Genomic DNA, 18,807 nt, shown 5'->3' with positions numbered 1-18,807 from the left:
CCAAAGTATCAAAAACTGCTAATATGGGAATAGAAATATTTAAACTCTTTGTTTCATTTTCTTCATCAACTCTGGAAAACATCAATGACTTACCTCAGTTCACTCTTATGCTGGATGGTAAAAATAATTTACATGGAAAGTGCATAATAGGATGATTTATGTGCTAGGACTGAGGCAGTATGTGCCATTAAGTGCTGTATGGAATTTCCAAGCAAAGATTTTTCTCAATGATTTCATCAAATATGGTCTTTGCTTCTACTTAGTTTTAAAAGAAAGTCAAGACTGAACTGCCGTTTGAGATTATACATAGAATACACAGGCTGGGATCCTATGCTTCGAAACATAACAAACCCATAATTAATCAACACACCAAAATCATCATTCATAAAAACTAACCCATTACCATTGGGTTGATTCTGGCTCATAGGGACCCTATAGAAGAGTAGAACTGCCCCTTGGATTTCCAAGGAACGGCTGGTGGATTTGAACTGCTGACCTATTGGCTGGCAGCCTGAGCTCTTAACCACTGCACCACCAGGGATCCCATCATTCATAAGCCACTCAATATAAACCTATGGTATTTCTGGAGTGTACCATTATCTTAAAGATGTCTTTAAAAACCAGTAATGGATTTTTGTATTTAGGACCTTTAAAATCATTTATGGCTCTCTGAAATGACAGATGGTTGGCCTGTGCCTAAGGTCCCACCCTTAGTAATGAAAGAGAGGAAACAGACTAGAAACACACTCTAGTCTTTGTAAATAACCTAATTTTTCTTTCTCCATCCTTTTAAGTGTAATCAAGTCTGAATATAACCTAAGAAATACCACTATAAATCAATGAACATTCAAAGCAAAATCAATTTTAAAACAAATATATTTTCAAACTGTATTTTCTTCCTTAAAAACATGACTGTATGTTCGTAAGATTTCAGATTGGGCGAAGGGTGGAAAGTCTGTCTAGCATGTAACAGAATGGTGATTCTCCACTTCCCCTGAAAGGCCACAAAGAATGACTCAAACTACTAAAAATGTTTACTACAAATGTGCCCCAAATCCAATGATTTAGCTAATAATGCAAACTGTTTCTAAGACTGTTGGCTGAGGTAAAAATAAACATACTAAATGTTACAGAATATAAACAAAATTTTTATTTTCTTTCTGAGAACTGGGTATTCTATTAGGGTTGGGGCTTCCCCTACAAGGTAATGCAAGTTTAGCTATACAATATTTCCTGTTTTTTTATGACTGTGTAAGGTCGCCTGTGTCAATCATCCTATGATGGTAAACAAACTAGCACCATTTCAACAAGTTTCATAAAAGAATCTAGCTAAATACCCATGAACAAATCACACATGGTCAAAACAAAAATGTAATAAAAATATTTAGTGAAAAGACATATTTTAACTCCCATTTATGGATTTTAAAAATACAAATAAAATTTTATAAATTTGATATTCAGCTTGTTACTAGTTCAATACATAGCCTTGATTTACTTCTTAAAATCATATTGCAGCATCTTTTGAAAAATCAAATGCAACTTTATACCTTCATAGTTATGTTCAGTAGAGGTAAATATTTTAACAATATACTCATCCCTGGGTCTCTTTAAAAAACTGAAAAGTCTTCGTGTAAGTTAAAAATTTTAATTATATTTATAAATTTAAAAAATCTTACACATGCTGAATAGTAGCAGTGCTAACATCTTGTGACCATTAAACCACAAACCCGTTGCATGGAGCTTCTTTGTACAGAGAGCCAAATCACAATACCAATATTTGGAATTTGTCATAATTTCACGTGGTAAAAGACACCACACCAGGAAGCCTACACCAAGAACATACCTTAGGCCAGATCCCCATTTAGCAGATAGTGCAGATGCAGTATTTAATTTCCCACTAAGAAAATGGGCTATTAGTACATGACAGCTTCTAATAGCTGAGAGGGCCAAGGATGCAGACTGAAAAAGGGAAAACAAAACCCCTCTACTTCTCTGGGAACGCCTTAGAATAAGGGAAGAACAAACCACAGTGGATGAGTGGTCACATGGTTTATGCTGTGAGCCCCATGAGTCTTAACTCGCAAGCCACGTCTCCCAATTCTACACAGCCAGTTTGGAATATTTCAGTCTTTACAAAGACTTACACATGGAGACCTAGAGGCCAGAAAAAGAATCCTACATCCATCCTCTTTAAAACAGAATGAATGCCCATTATTAAGCTTGTATCTTTACCTGAACCAAATATATTCTTTGGCTAAATAAGTCATGGGTTCCCATTATAATCAATCAGGCGTATTTCACATTTCTTACATTTAAATTAAAATGTTTAAAGTTCAACTTTAACCATAGTACTTTTAATCAACTCAATCTCAAAAGTATGCCCAATTTGTACAGTTTTAAATTTTAGAAAATCAATGTTTAAGACAATTTTAAATGCAGTGTTTTCAGAACACAGTTACCAAGTCAAAGAATATCTACTTACATTTAAAAATCATTTAAAACATTATATCCTCAAATCAGCTACGTAGTTGGTAGGAGAATTCACATAAAAAATTATAATGTTAATAACCCATACCCAAATCAGTTCCTTATTCTCTGGCTTAAAGAAACCCTAAGAAGTACTGAGGTTCCTTCTGACTGGAGAAGTTAATATTTTACTCATGAACCAGTAATGATAACCACCCATCAGAGACAACTTAGTAATGTCTAATGACAACCACCTCAAATGACACAAGTGACAAGCTAAACACAGGTAAACTGCTGCAAAGGAAGATAGTACTTTAAAGGTTAAATGACACCATATACTAGGATACTCAAACCTGAAACCTTTAACATTTACTGCTAGTTTCCTTTAATACTTGATAGTACAGATAGTAGAAATGTAAAGACTTGACGTTTTAGGTAAATGACAAAGTTAAAGAAAGTAACGGGTGTGTTAAATAATGCTGAATGTGGGGAGGTCATATAGATATTTGATTTTGACATGAAAAAAAGGTAGTAACTACCTAATCTGAACAGAATAATATACTATAGATACATGGTTTTTAATGAAATATGATTGAAGTCTTACCATTAGTTAGAAAAATATTGCAATGTTTTTTTTTCTTTTTTTTTTTTTTTACATAAAATATCACACTTTATACCAGACAAAAACTCAATGCAGTGATGTTAACATGCTACTGTCTTTAAGATACAGCAAAGGAGAAAGATCTGATGAACTGTTGAAAAGGACACTGTCAAATATACTGTCAAGGAGTTTAGTTAGCGAGGTAGCCATCCAGCCAGCAGAAGGACCATGACAGCAAACCAACATTTTTTAATAGAGCTATAATACCATAGTTGCATGTTGCTATTACATGAATATAAATTATAAAACTACAATGTCCTTAGTGATTGTGCCTTGGGATCCCTCAGAGATTATGCCTTGGGAAACAAATACGCCAAGGAAAATGAGAACTAATTCAAAGGATGAGTTGAAAACCAGAGGTTAAAAGGCGCTATACAAATAGCAAAACTTTTATAAAACACAAAAATCTAAAAATCAAATAGGGCACAAATAATGTTGTCTTTAAAAATATTTTGACAGTTTAATAGTTTTAATAGTAAAATCAATTTACTAGAATCAAGCCAGTGTTCTTGACAACCACTGGGCCAACAGCATTTAAAAAGGGCGGGGGGAGGACTCTAAACAGCTAATAATAACAAAAGATAAAACTGAACAAAATAAAACAAGACCCAAACTAAACAAATATCCAATCAGGCAAGCATATACACAAACACCCTGAAAATAGCCTAGCCATTGCAATTAAGTGGCATCCCCATTACCAAAAAAAGTGGTGGCATTCCCCCCCAACTGCCCCAGTTTCCCACTAATCAACATTCTGGTAATCTCTTAAGTATTATTTGGTCCAATCTGAAGTGTTTTAATTAAAACTGGTTTAATAAAATTGCACTTCTGTAATAGCGTCTGGGCAAATTTAGCAAATAAATTTCCATCTGGATAAAAATTATTAAACACAGATGCCTGCTTATTTACTGAGCCTTCCCTTCCTACTCATCTTTATGTTTACTAGTAACTTGATTATAGTGTCATGGCCAGTAGACCTACCCAGCCAGCTGCCTATCTCAGTACCCTTTGGCAAAGGGCCTCTATCACACACACATGGATACATGTGACTCACAGCTATGGAGAAAGCCTGAGGGAGCTGGGAAGCAAATACCAAGAACAATCAAAACAAAGTGATCACTGCTACATATGACTTCAAGTTCTTTAAAAGAAAACAAAACAAAACAACAAAGAAGAAATCTAAAAATAAATGCAGGTTCAAGGTATTTTTTAAAATACAATATATATATATATATATATATATATATATATATATATATATATATATATATATATATATATATACTTCATGAAGTGTGATACTAGTTTCTTCTCCCTAGCAGTCTGGTAAGACCTTTTTGCTCTACCTCAATTGTTACTCGACTGTGATTAAACTAACAGAAAAATATTCTTCAAAAGTTATGGCCCTATGCCTTGCAGTCACTCACATCTAATGTCACATGCACAGGTTGGATATAATTTAGATGCTCCAGTTTTGTTAACCATAACTGCTTTGAAATAGCAGAGTTATACAAAGTTTTGCACAGCATCCCATGTGAAGATGTATATGCTATATGCAATTCAGATATAAAAATATATTCAAAGAATGGTTTTGCATATAGGTGTCAAGAACATAGCAGAAAGAGAAAACCCACTTCTCCAAACCAAAGCACACCTGTACCACAGAGCCTTCTGTCACTGTGGTGTGATTCTGGTATTGCAGAGTTTCATATGCCTGCAGTTTATAAAATGAACCTTCATTTTCATAATTGAAGCTGGAACACAGAATTAATGGGAGCATGACAGCAGTACAAAAATCCTGATTAGAAAAAGCCAAACTAGAGGATCTAAAATGAACTTTTTAATCTCTTAAGTAAAATCTGTGTAGCTCCTGTGGATTGCCTATAACACCCACTCCAGCATAATTATTATCCCTATTGCCCCAATGTGCAATAGTCTGTATTAATCAGTAATTTACATCCTTTAAAATAATTATTGCTTAAGCAAGCCATTCAGAGATTATTAGCCAGGGGCTATGTGGCTGGATAGAAACACACTCAAAATTAGATTAAACATGAATTAGCCTTTCATTTCACTCATTAACCCACATAAATACTTCACGATCAAAAGGTTCATAGCAGCTAACACCCTAAACTAACTCCGAAGCATCAAGACTTGATTTCTTATTAAAACAAATCTTTGTTTCTGTATTTTCGTCTTTGAAATTAAGGCAATGAAATGGCTACGGTTCCTAAAGTTCTCTTTACGGACCAAAGATATACATACAACTTCCTCAAGTTCAGGCATGAGAGTATGACACAGAAACCTGTATTACATAAACCCCGCGACACCACGTTGATGTTATAAAGACACTGAGCGCACATGCACGCACTAAAAAGAAGCCCACAAACAACTGGTGCTGTTTTTTCTTTCTGCTTAATCACAAACTTAATCACCAAAGGGAGGAAAAAAGTTTGAAAGCAAAAAACCTCTTAAGAGTATTCACTGTCTTTTGCATCGATCTTCAAAATTTTGGGGGTGATAGGGGGCTTATTAAAATGAAGATTCCGAAGTCTAACAACCAGAAATTCTGACTCTGAAGGTCTAGGCTTGGGCCCAAGAATCTACCTTTCCCACCAGCTCCTCAAGTAATGCAGGTGATCCATGGACAACATTCTGAGAAACACTGGCTTAGCATGTATCCATCTAATGTTTAAAACAAAACTTCTAAACTTTGGCTAGCCACTTATGTTTTGATAAAAGGGGAAAAGGCACTGAATATGTATTTTGTGGTGCCCATACCTGTTTGCACATATATGGAATTTCATTTTGAAAATTTTAAATCACCGTTCAAAATCTACAACACATACAAGACAGATTGTGGCTAACATCTAACAGCAGAAGCTGATTCAAAGTTGACCTCTCCTGTTTCACTGTATCACGTATCAAACTTTCAGGCTCTCCAAAATCGAAAATGGTCAAAGAACTGAGGAACAGGAACAAGACTCAAGTCAACTTTCAGCAATTCAGTGCACTTTGCAGAAAGGGTCTAATTGAAGCATAAAGTTTTGTTATTTATTTTACACAAAGGAGGCCACCAACATTTGCCATAAATTCTTCTAAACTCTTTAAGAAGGCCATCTTCTGCTTCCGATCCAGCGTAGGGGGAGTGCTGCTTGCAGTGAGCTTGTTGAAGGCATCGGCTAATCTCTGGTAAATAACTGGGTCTTGTTGACTTGACAGTAATGTTTCAACCAATTCAGAATATTCAGCCTATTGAAGAGAGAATGTATAAATAAAGACATATCTTTCTCAGAATATCACACAAGCAGATCATATTGGTTACTGGACTGTGGATCCTAGAAGGAAAGAGTCTGACAACTCTTTTTAATAGCTAACACTTATTGAATGTTTACTGTACTCTAGGCACTGTGCCAAACTTTTACATGAATTACCTCACTTAATTTGTACAACAATGCTATGAAGTAGGTACTATTTATATTCCTGTTTTACAGACGAGGGCTTTGACACACAGTGAGATAAAGTAATACAGCCAAGATCACACCGCTTATAAACAAGAATCCAGGCAGTTTGGATCCAGAGCCCACACGATTAACAACTTTGTTGTATTGCCTTTCCTGTGTTTTCAAAGCACATTATTCATTTATTTGGCATTTTATACATAACCTCTATCTGCAACATGACTTTCAACCATTTTCTAGAGGTTTATAGAGACATCTTGTCAACACAGTTCTGAAGATAGCAGATCCGCAAAAATTCAGGCAAGAGTCACTGGGGAGGAGGTGGCATCATGGGAGGTCTATGTTTCTGTCCTTTCTCAAAGTAGAAGCAGAGCTTTGGATGAGTATACAGTTATAGCTCCAAATCAGCTCTGTACCCAGCAGCTCTTGAGAAAGGACCTTAATAAATACAGGGATGGGGGAAGGGGGGAGGTATTTTTAATACCCTCCGTAACAAAGCCTTATACAGGGGAATGGGTTTGGGGTTAAGGGGAACTCAACCACGCCAGCTTTCCACGATAAGCTCTCTTATTATGAGGAGGGAAAAAAAGCTAGGCTATCGTTATTTTTCATTAGCTTCTTAGGACACCATTATAAACCAAAATGGTAAAACCAAATGTTAATCACAATTGGAAAAGAAGAGTAAGGTACAGCACCCCAAGCCCTTACCTGCAAGCCTGGAGCCAAGGGATATGCCAGCTGACAAGGGACTAAGTATAATTTCAAATCATTTCCCTATTCACAAGAAATGGCATGCTTCTGGGGCCAGACCACGAAGGTATCATCCTAGCCATTCCCAAGTCCCCATTCTGTTTCCTAAGTGTATAAATGTTTGTTTCTTGTTGTTTTTTTAATGGCAATTGGAATATATTACATTATATATGTGGAGACATTAAGTCTATCTTCCTAGTAAGCATTCAAAGAAACCAAATCAGAGAGAAAGGTAACAGATGGGTACCATATGCAGATGGCATATCTCTGTAGTAAAGAGCAAGAGATAAAAGTGCCAGAGCACCATCAGCTTGGGATGCAGATGATATAAGATGTTTGTAGGAAGGGACTCTTTGAACAGTATGGATAAAAAAACCAAACACCAGACCCGCTGCGTGGAGTAGATTCCGACTCATAGCGACCCTAAGGACAGAGTAGAACTGCCCTATAGGGTTTCCAAGGAGCAGTTGGTGGATTCAAACTGCGACCTGTTGGTTAGCAGCAATAGCTCTTAACCACTATGCCACCAGGGTTCCCAGTAATATGGATAAAAAGACCGCCCTAAAACCCTATCTTGGTTTAAAAATGGAAATAAAATCAAACCCTGAGTGCCAGTCATCTGGTAGCATAAAAAATGCCAAAGCTTCTCTAGTCAATCACCTGGTCACGCTGGGAGGCACTTATGTGCATGGGCAAGGGTTATGTGAAATTAATATAGGTGATGACCAAAGGAGTCTTCTCATACACTTGATTGGCACCTATTCTACTGGAATAGGGAAGGGAAACATAAGCCAGGATAACTTTTCTTCTGTTATATCAACTTCAAATCGGTGAGGGCTTAAGAGTCTTTTTAAAGGCTCAGGAAAACAAAATGAAATAATATACTGTTTCTTTCAACTTCCCATACTTTTTGAAGGCAGTCTCCTCCTAGTTTTGCTTACTCATCTTCTATATAAAACTGCTGTAAGAGAACAGAACAGAAAACATGTGTCCAGGAATCATTCATGTTTATATTCCAGGTTCCTAGCACAGTTGCTTAAGGGCAAGCTTTGGGGCAGTGATCATCCCCAGCATTGCGAAAGATAGTTTGTAATGGTAGAAAAGGGAAAATAAAGGCCTACTAGCTGACAAATACCTTGTCAGATACACTTTAAAAAAGTTAGAGCTAATGAGAAAGCTAAGAAATACTACCTCACTGAAATAGAACTGAAGCACTGAGCCATAGATCCCGTAAGAATTGGAGGTTGGTTGTTGTTGTTGTTGTTAGGTGCCAGTCAGTTCCGACTCATAGTGACCCTATGCACAACACAACAAAACACTGCCCGCGCCATCCTTACAATCGTTGTTATGCTTGAGCTCATTGTTGCAGCCACTGTGTCAATCCACCTCATTGCGGGTCTTCCTCTTTTCCGCTGACCGTGTACTCTGCCAAGCATGATGTTCTTCTTCAGGGGCTGATCCCTCCTGACAACATGTCCAAAGTATGTAAGATGCAGTCTCACCATCCTTGCCTCCAAGGAACATTCTGGCTGCACTTTTTCCAAGACAGATTTGTTCATTCTTTTGGCAGTCCGTGGTATATTCAATATTCTTCACCAACACCACAATTCAAAGAGGCCAACTCTTCTTCGCTCTTCCTTATTCACTGTCCACTTTCACATGCATATGATGTGATTGAAAATACCATGGCTTGGGTCAGGCGCACCTTAGTCTTCAGGATGACACCTTTGCTCTTCAACACTTTGAAGAGGTCCGTTGCAGCAGATTTGCCCAATGCAATGCATCTCTTGATTTCTTGACTGCTGCTTCCATGGCTGTTGATTGTGGATCCAAGTAAAATGAAATTCTTGACAACTTCAATCGTTTCTCTGTTTATCATGATGTTGCTCATTGGTCCAGTTGTGAGGATTTTTGTTTTCTTTATGTTGAGGTGTAATCCAAACTGAAGGCTGTGGTCTTTGATCTTCATTAGTAAGTGCTTCAAGTCCTCTTCACTTTCAGGAAGTAAGGTTGTGTCATCTGCATAATGCAGGTTGTTAATGAGTCTTCCTCCAATCCTGATGCCCCACCTCAAGAAATGATTTGACACATTGAACACTAGTGACTGAAGACCAGACGAGTTGTGGAATGACATCAAGGACATCATCCATGAAGAAAGCAAGAGGTCACTGAAAAGACAGGAAAGAAAGAAAAGACCAAGATGGATGTCAGAGGAGACTCTGAAACTTGCTCTTGAGCGTCGAGCAGCTAGAGCAAAAGGAAGGATTGATGAAGTAAAAGAACTGAACAGAAGATGTCAAAGGGCCTCTCGAGAAGACAAAGTATTGTATTATAATGACACGTGCAAAGAGCTGGAGATGGAAAACCAAAAGGGAAGAACACGCTCGGAGTATCTCAAGCTGAAAGAGCTGAAGAAAAAAATTCAAGCCTTGAACTGCAATAGTGAAGGATTCCATAGGGAAAATATTAAACGACACAGGAAGCATCAAAAGAAGGTGGAAGGAATACACAGTCAGTATACCAAAAAGAATTAGTCGATATTCAGCCATTTCAAGAGGTGGCATATGATCAGGAACCAATGGTACTGAAGGAAGAAGTCCAAGCTGCTCTGAAGGCATTGGCGAAAAACAAGGCTCCAAGAATTGATGTAATATCAGTTGAGATGTTTCAACAAACAGATGCAACACTGGAGGTGCTCACTCGTCTATGCCAAGAAATATGGAAGACAGCTTCCTGGCCAACTGACTGGAAGAGATCCATATTTATGCCTATTCCCAAGAAAGGTGATCCAACCAAATGTGGAAATTATAGAACAATATCATTAATATCACCTGCAAGGAAAATTTTGCTGAAGATCATTCAAAAACAGGTACAGCAGTATATTGACAGGGAACTGCCAGAAATGCAGGCTGGTTTCAGAAGAGGATGTGGAACCAGGGATATCATTGCTGATGTCAGATGGATCCTGACTGAAAGCAGAGAATACCAGAAGGATGTTTACCTGTGTTTTATAGACTATGCAAAGGCATTCGACTGTGTGGATCATAACAAACTATGGATAACACTGCGAAGAATGGGAATTCCAGAACACTTAATTGTGCTCATGAGGAACCTTTTCCTAGATCAAGAGGCAGTTGTTCGGACAGAACGAGGGGATACTGATTGGTTTAAAGTCAGGAAAGATGTGCGTCAGGGTTGCATCTTTCACCATACCTATTTAATCTGTATTCTGAACAAATAATACAAGAAGAATTGGAGGTAGTAACAACCATTTGTTTGAACAATCTCTTTGCAATCCTGAATCAGGACAGTCACATGAAAAGATCTGTTCCACAATACCTGATGCAAGCACACTAGTGTGTAGAACGCTTCACCCGCTGCAGTTGTCATCTCAGTATTGTGCTTTTGCAAAACCAGCATATCAAAAACCAGCTGAAATTATAAAACAAGACTTCTTAATAAGGATAAATGATGATCATATATCCCCCAAGCCCACCCCTACTTTGAAAAAAGAGAGATATGTTGTTATTCTTATTTATTAAATCAATCCGATAATTAAGGAAACAGTTCTAAAATACCCAAGCATAACTTACAGATGTTATTGCTTGCTGAGAAATACTGAATAATCAAATTACCAAATTCTCCATTATATTTACCACATCAAGAATCCAAAAGTGGATGAGAAAAATGTATTCATGAAATTTATCTCCAGAAAAAAACACGGTGAACAGAAATTAACTATTTCCTCCCGTATTCATTTCCTCATTTGAAGGAAAAATTATGTACACTGACTGTACTCATCATAGATGATTTTGCCATATGTCACCTAAACATCTTACCTTAAGAAAGTGCCGTGTTGCTAGAAAAAGTGGTGAATCTGTTTCTTGTGCTTTTGCACACTGTTCAGCTAATGGCGTCAAGGCCTCCAGGCAGAGCTGGCAAACCTCCGAACTCATTCTGATCACGAAGGTCAAAGAACAAACCAGACTGGATATACTTGGTTTATAGAAGATCAGAAAGTTATATGTGTTATCAAATAGATGACTATGAATACAGATAAATGGGTATACCAGTGTGTAGTACGTCTCAAATGTTTCTCCTAAGTGTTTTAGGTCCAGGATTGGTGATTTCTAGATTGTTTGTGCACATGATATATAAACCTAATCAACAGCCAGCAACAGTATGTGACATTGGGGCCCTTAATGAAGGAATGCTGTTGGGACCAGGGGTTAAATGCTTCTAGAATCAGTTAAAGGAGGACAGTATGTGGCAAACTAGCCAAAGATGTCAAAATAGAATTAGAACAGCCACAGATATGGTATCTTTTTGAAGAAATAAAAACCCAAATTTAAAAAACTTTTCTTCAGGTAAGATCTTTTCTCCCAAGTGACAAGTGATGTTCATTTAAAGGATATGATGTCATTCCTAGTTCTAGGGAGTACATCAGACTTTTAAACAGGTCTTCAGGAAGTTGTGGTATTTTTTCAGGAAATATCTCACAGATAAATGTGATTAATTTGTAGTACTGATTACAAAGGGTTGGAAACTGAAACAGAAATAATAAACATTTAGACACTTTATAGTATCTAAGTTTTATTTTCATTAATGCAATAAAATAACTGAGAAACTTCTAAGTAAAATTGTTTCTTTAAAATATGTACCAGAGATAGAAAACATGAACATCTAACTAAATGGTAAAGTAAGTTAAAATACAAGAACTATTTTAGTAACTAATATGAAAGAAGGTAATATACAGAAGAAACAGTTATCTTCTGGATAGTTAATAAAAGCTACAGCCAATTCCAGACTTCTGTGTTTATCTTAAAAAAGTAAACAGGGCAATTAATTCTACAATTATTAAATAACCTGGTAATAAAACCCTTTATAAATGCATGTCCATTCAAGCATGTTAGAAAAATACAAGAAGGTGACAGAAACTGTTAAGACTACACACAGTGTTCAGTCCGTCACACTTCCAAAAAACAACTTTCTGTTTGGATATCCCTAGAGAACTAAGAGTAGGTAATCTACAATTTAACTGTCTTTAAGAAAATACATATCTAAATAACTGTTTATGTGATGAAAAACAACCCCATCAAACAAACAAGCCCTAAGAGCAAATCAATATACAGTTTACTAAACATCCTCATCCTACTAGTTCTTGCCTGAACACTTAGCTCATCAGGTCTTCAGTATCCTTTCCCATAGTCAGAAACACTTCTCAAGGACAGAGCATACGGCTATCTCCTACTAGCCTAGAAATCTAATGGCACTCTTCTTCTTATACTGCACTTCCAAATGCTCCTCCAGCTCCCTTCCTCCATTTCATACATGTGAGTACATAGACACACACACTCACACTTCCCTCTTCCTCTCCATCCATGCCCTTGTCCCCATCCCTTCTCCCCCTATGACAACTCACAGTAAGACTCCCCTCCCCACTATGATAAAGGGGCAGCATCGCCATCACCCCCTCAAACAGACTGGTGAACCAAGGCACAATGTAGTTAATGTGCAGAAGTTCAAAAACTGTATTAGTCTTTGTCTTCTTACAACCCCATTTGTACATGGAGTGGCTTGGAAAATGCCTTCCTTTGCTCAATCCCTCAATTTGAGAATGAGGCTCAAGAAGTATCAGAAAAACACCTAAACATGTAAGTTACTTTATTTGCATAATGACCAATGAGGAAGATGTCCGAACTGCTAACAGTAGAACTCAGTTTGTAAAAGGACAGAATTTTTTTCTGTAGAGCTCCCTGACACAGTCACTAACGTATCAACAAATGCAGAAATCTGGGTCAGGAACCGAAGATTAAGTCAGGATCTGTGTTACTGAGCTGCATACACAAGTCTGAATGGCACATAGCAGTAAGAGAAACTAAAAAATATATTTTCATACGTACTCAAGAGATAAAACCAAAAAAACCAAACCCGCTGCTGTTGAGTCAATTCTGACTCACAGTGATCCTACAGGACATAACAGAACTGCCCCATAAGGTTTCCAAGGCTGTAAATCTTTACAGAAGCAGATTGCCACATCTATTTTCCATGGAGTACCTGGTAGGTTCCAACTGCTGACCTTTCGGTTAGGAGCCAAGTACTTAACCACAGCACTACGAGGGCTCCTTCACTCAACAGATATAACTCTTAATTAAACAAGACAAATATTCTAATTTAAAATGTCTTTAAACTTAAAGCACAAATAGTTTTAATGTTCACATTTACTTTCATTAATTACCTTCAAAAGATCTTGTGACATCAAGGGCAGAATTAGGTTGACTCCATATAAAACGACATCAGCTGCTGATACAGATCTGTTTGCTGCTTGACCTGGTTCATGTCCTCTAAACACTTCATCTATTAAAATCAAAAGAATGCAGTCCTATAGTTGTAACATCAATAAATCCCCAAAGTTGATATATTCTATGGAAGTGAAAATAAATTCAAGCCTTAAAGCCAAAATAAATCCATTAGTGGATAATAAAGAATTCGGATAATTCTTGCTCTGTTTCATCCTTTTATATTTTATTTTTCAGGGGCTCTGTGCACTTGATGCAACAGTATTGGGGGCGTGGGGGCGGGTGACGATCTAGAAATAAATGGAAGAAAAATGAATGCTAAGTCAACATTTGAAAAGCAAGATATATTCTATTGACACACTGGCCACACTAGGAGCTAAGTAATTTCTGCAGTGATATTAATTTGATCTCTTAGGTGTGTGGGATCTTTCTAGGCTTAAAAGGAATGAAGGAAAACACAGAAATTAAAAGGTTACATAATAAAGAAATTAGTTAAAAAAAAAAGTCAATATTCACAAAAGAACACATAAAGAATGTGTATAAATTAAGAACCTTAAGATCTAAAGAGATAAGTGAGGAAATCCACAAACAAAATCCTTTGTTGTGATCCCAATCAGAGTGGTCAGTAGTAGTAGCTGGGTACCATCTAGTTCTTCTGGTCTTGGGGTCATGTAGGGTGTGGTTCATTTGGTCCATTAGTCCTTAGGACTAATTGTTCCCTTGAGTCTTTGTTTTCTTCGCTCTCCTTTGCACCAGACAGGAAGAGACTAACAGTTGTATCTTAGATGGCTGCTCGCAAGCTTTTAAGACCTCAGATGCTACTCACCAAACTAGGATGCAGAACATAGTGTTTATGAACTATGTTGTGCCAATTTATGTAGTTGTCCCCAAGTCTATGGTCCTAGGCCTTCAAGCTTAGGAACTTCATTCCACAAGGTGTTTAGTTATGGCTAAGAGGTTTCCCTGACTGTGCCCCTTGCGTGTTCTACTGTCTATATCACTACATGAGGAACACCTACAGTCATGTATGTAGAAATATCCATAACCAAATAGACAACTGCCAGTGGGTGTGCTCCTTTACACCCTCCGCACCTCTTGGCATATCTATCTACCTATGTATTCATTCATAAATTGTTTGTTAATGCTATTGTTACAAGATTGCCTATGTTATAGTAATTGCCATACCAAAACCCAAACCCAATTCCAACTCATAGTGACCCTATAGGACAGAGTAGACCTGTCCCATCAAGTTTCCAAGGAGCGCCTGGTAGATTTGAACTGCTTACCTTTTGGTTAGCAGCTGTAGCATTTGACCACTACGCCTCCAGGGTTTCCAGTAATTGCCATTAAAAAAAAAGAAACCCACTGCCATTGAGTCGATTCCGACTCATAGTGACCCTACAGGACAGAGCAGAACTGCTCCAAAGAGTTTCCAAGAAGCGCCTGGCGGATTTGAACTGCCAACCTCTTGGTTAGCAGCCGTAGCACTTAACTGCTATGCCACCAGGGTTTCCAGTAATTGCCATAGTTGCTCTTTATTCTTGCATTCCTCTCAGTGTCCTCTTGCCTCTGTCATGTTGTGCTGACATCCTCCATTTTGTGTATTGCCTTTCCCTTCACCAATATTAACATGCATCTTCTGTCTACTTGGTAATTTTCCCTTTCTCCCCCTCCCATCCCTGGCAATCAACAAAAAAAATTTTTTTTTTCTGTGTGTAAACCTTCTGTCATTACTTCATAATGGTGGTCTCATATGGTATTTGTCTTTTTGTGATTGACTTATTTCACTCAGCATAATGTCCTCCAGGTTCATCCATATCGTAAGATGTTTCATGGATTCATCATTATTCTTTATAGTTTCATAGTATTCCACTGTGTGTATGTACCACAGTTTGTTAATCCATTCATCTGCTAATGCGCACTTAGGTTGTTTCCATCTTTTTGCTATTGTGAATAACGCTGCAATGAATATGGGTATGCATATGTCTACTTGTGTCACAGCTCTTATTTCTTTGGGGTATATAGCTAGGAGTGGAGTTGCTGGATCATACAGTATTTCTAGGGTTTTGAGGAAGTGCCCTACCGTTTCCCGTAGTGGTTATACTTTTTACATGCCTACCAGCAGTATATAAGAGTTCCAATCTCCCCACAACCTCTCCAACATTTGTTATTTTTTGTTTTTTTTTTTTTTTTTGATTAGTGCCATTAATGTGGGGTGAGATAGTGTCTCATTGTAGTTTTCATTTTTTTCAGGTTTTTTTTTTTTTTTTTGGTTTTAATTGCTAATGATCGCAAGCATTTCTTGCTTGTTAGCTGCCTGAATGCCTAAATGTCTTCTTTGGCGAAGTGTCTGTTCATATCTTTTGCCTGTTTCTTAACTGGGTTGTTTGTCTTTTTGTTGTTGAGGTATTGAAGTTTTCTATAAATTTCAGAAATTAGGCCCTTGTCAGACATGTCATAGCCAAATTTTTTTCCCCAATCTGTAGGTTCTCTTTTAACTCTTTTGGAGAAGTCTTTTATTGAGCATAAGTGTTTAATTTTTAGGAGGTCCTATTTATCTAGTTCATCATCTGCTGTGTGCATTTTTAGTTATGTTTGGTATTCTATTTATGCCATATATTAGGGCCTCTAGCATTGTCCCTTATTTTTCCTCCCTGATTTTTACAGTCTTAGGTTTTATATTTAGGTCTTTGATCCACTTTGATTTAGTTTTTGTGTATGGTGTGAGGTATGGGTCCTGTTTCACTTTTTCACAGATGAACACCCAGTTTTGCCAGGATCCACTGCTGAAGAGACTGTCTCTTCTGCATCTAATGGACATTAGCCCTTTGTCAAAGATCAGCTGTCCATAGGTAGATGGATTGTGTCTGTCATTGTACCAGTACCAGGCTGTTTTAACTACTATGGGTGCATAGTAGGTTCTGAGATTAGGCAGTGTGAAGCCTCCTTTGTTCTTCTTCAGTATTGCTTATCTGGGGCCTCTTCCCTTTCCACATAAAGTTAGTGATTAGTTTTTCTGTCGTTAAAGGATGCTGTCAGAATTTGGATTGAGGCTGCATTGTACCTGTAGATGCAAATTTTTAAAAGATAGCACTTCTGATACAGTAAACTAAAAATGATTTTTAAATAACATTGCACTTCTGGTGAGGATATAGTGTGATGGTTACCAGCAAAAGCAATTCATTAAGAGCCCTAAAATATGTACCTTTTAGCATTATATGTACTAAGGATATAATCAGACATTCAGACAAAGACTTGACCACTATCCAGAAGAGCAAAAATTGAAGATATTCCAGATACTCAATGTTAAGGAAAAAGATTAAATTCCAAAATTAGAATATTATGTGACAATTAAAAAATCATGAAAAACTTTAATGACAAGGGAAAGGTTAACAATACAATAAGGAAAAAGGCAGAATATAAAATATTTGCAATAAGATCTCAAAGAACAATTTATAAAAATAACCAAAAAGGAAATTACCAAAAGGCAATTTATGGCTGACTCTGGATAATGTTATGGTATGGGTCATTTTTCTCTGTCTCTGTACTTTCAATTTTTTTTTTCTTATGAGCATTACTTTTTAATGATTAAAAAAGAGACAAACCATGGCCTCAGGGAACATCCAGCTCAACTGGCATAACAGTTTATGAAGAAACTGTTCTACATTCTACTTTGGTGAGTACTGTCTAGGGTCTTAAAAGCCTGTGAACAGCCATCTAAGATACTTCACTGGTCTCAGCCCTTCGGGAGTAAGGAATAATGAAGACAACTAAACATAAAGGGAAAAGATTAGCCCAAAGGACTAATGCACCACATCTACCACAGCCTCCACCAGACTGAGTCCACTATAGCTAGATGGTGTCCAGCTACCACTACTGACTCCACTGTCAGGGATCACAATAGAGGGTCCTGGACAGAGCTGGAGAAAAAGGTAGAACAAAATTCTAACTCACAAAAAAAGAACCAGACTTACTAGCCTGACAGAGACTGGGGAAACCCTGAGAATATGGCCCCTAGACACCCTCTTAGCTCAGTAATGAAGTCACTACTGAGGTTTACCCTTCCACCAAAGATTAGACAGGCCCATGAAACAAATCGAGACTAAAGGGGCACAACAGCCCAGGAGCAAGGACTAGATGGCTGGAGAGGACAGGAAAGCTGGTAATAGGGAACCCAAGTTCAAGAAGGGAGAATGCTGACATACTGTCAACATTGTGGATTTGTTAACCAAAGTCATAAAACAATATGTGTACTGTTTAATGAGAAACCAGTTTATTCTGTAAACCTTCATCTAAAGTACAATTAAAAAAAAAAAAAAAGATAAAGTGAGGAAAAAGAAACTACTTTTTCAGTCTAATTCTGAACTTCTCAGTAGTCTTAGCTCTAGTTGGAAGAATCTAAAGCAAGGGTCAGCAAACTCTTTCTGAAAATCAGATTGGAGATCTTGGATTCAATCTGATAGGAACCATGGAACTGCTCTGGAGCACTGAAGTCTAGTCCAGGGGCTGCCCTGGAAAACAGGTCTTACTGCTAACAAGATGCATCTCTCAAGGTCTGCAGAGGCCAGGAGACCATGAGCTCCTGAAGAGCTTGGATCTCTATCTACCTGCTAAGGATTAAGAAAGGAACTCAAAGGACCAAGTGAAAGAATGATGTCAGGTGCCTATTTTCAGTTATGCTTTTAATGCCTCACCTATCGTGTTAATTTTATATTTATCTCACTTTATTTTAGAAATAATTACTTTAAAATATTACCTTCCTTCTACCATTTTGAAACCCTGGTGGCGTAGTGGTTAAGTGCCATGGCTGCTAACCAAAGGATCAGCAGTTCAAATCCGCCAGGCGCTCCTTGGAAACTCTATGGGGCAGTTCTACTCTGTCCTGTAGGGTCACTATGAGTCGGAATTGACTTGACAGCACTGGGTTTTGGTTTTTATCATTTATTTTTTCAACTAATGCTTTGTCCTTATCATTTCCTATTTTGTCTTAATTTTTGTTTCTTCTAAATTTCAACCCTTTCTACTTAGCTTCTCTTTTCTTGACCTTTTATTATTTTAATTTTCTTACTGCTTTTATTCTGAAAATCTCCCCTTCAACTGCTTTATGTTACTGTTTATACTATAATTTGTTTTTGGAACGGCAGGCACAAGGAAATATAGCTTACACCAC

The 18,807-nt window shown here is 37.4% G+C and overlaps 1 protein-coding gene across 10 annotated transcripts in view; it reads right to left on the bottom strand.

Annotated features, from left to right (window-relative positions):
• Positions 1-1,127: 1,127 nt before the first annotated feature.
• Positions 1,128-18,807, bottom strand: part of XPO4 (exportin 4) — a 188,329-nt gene continuing 170,649 nt past the window's right edge. For 9 of the 10 annotated variants that reach the window (XM_023553115.2, XM_023553113.2, XM_010593941.3 and 6 more), the window contains 5 exons: positions 13,577-13,695; positions 11,754-11,884; positions 11,178-11,295; positions 10,678-10,770; positions 1,128-6,379 (listed from right to left, as the gene is read on the bottom strand). In XM_023553115.2, coding sequence (XP_023408883.1) covers positions 6,182-6,379; positions 10,678-10,770; positions 11,178-11,295; positions 11,754-11,884; positions 13,577-13,695 — 659 coding nt within the window. In that variant the 3' untranslated portion in view covers positions 1,128-6,181. Of the gene's footprint in view, positions 6,380-10,677; positions 10,771-11,177; positions 11,296-11,753; positions 11,885-13,576; positions 13,696-13,735; positions 13,928-18,807 lie in introns of those variants that run through there. The other variant, XM_064275361.1, reaches the window with a different exon arrangement.

This window comes from Loxodonta africana, chromosome 23 (genome assembly GCF_030014295.1).
Source record: "Loxodonta africana isolate mLoxAfr1 chromosome 23, mLoxAfr1.hap2, whole genome shotgun sequence".
NCBI lineage: Eukaryota > Metazoa > Chordata > Mammalia > Proboscidea > Elephantidae > Loxodonta > Loxodonta africana.
Note: the sequence above shows the minus strand (reverse complement) of the source record. Positions and strands in the feature narration are given on the sequence as shown.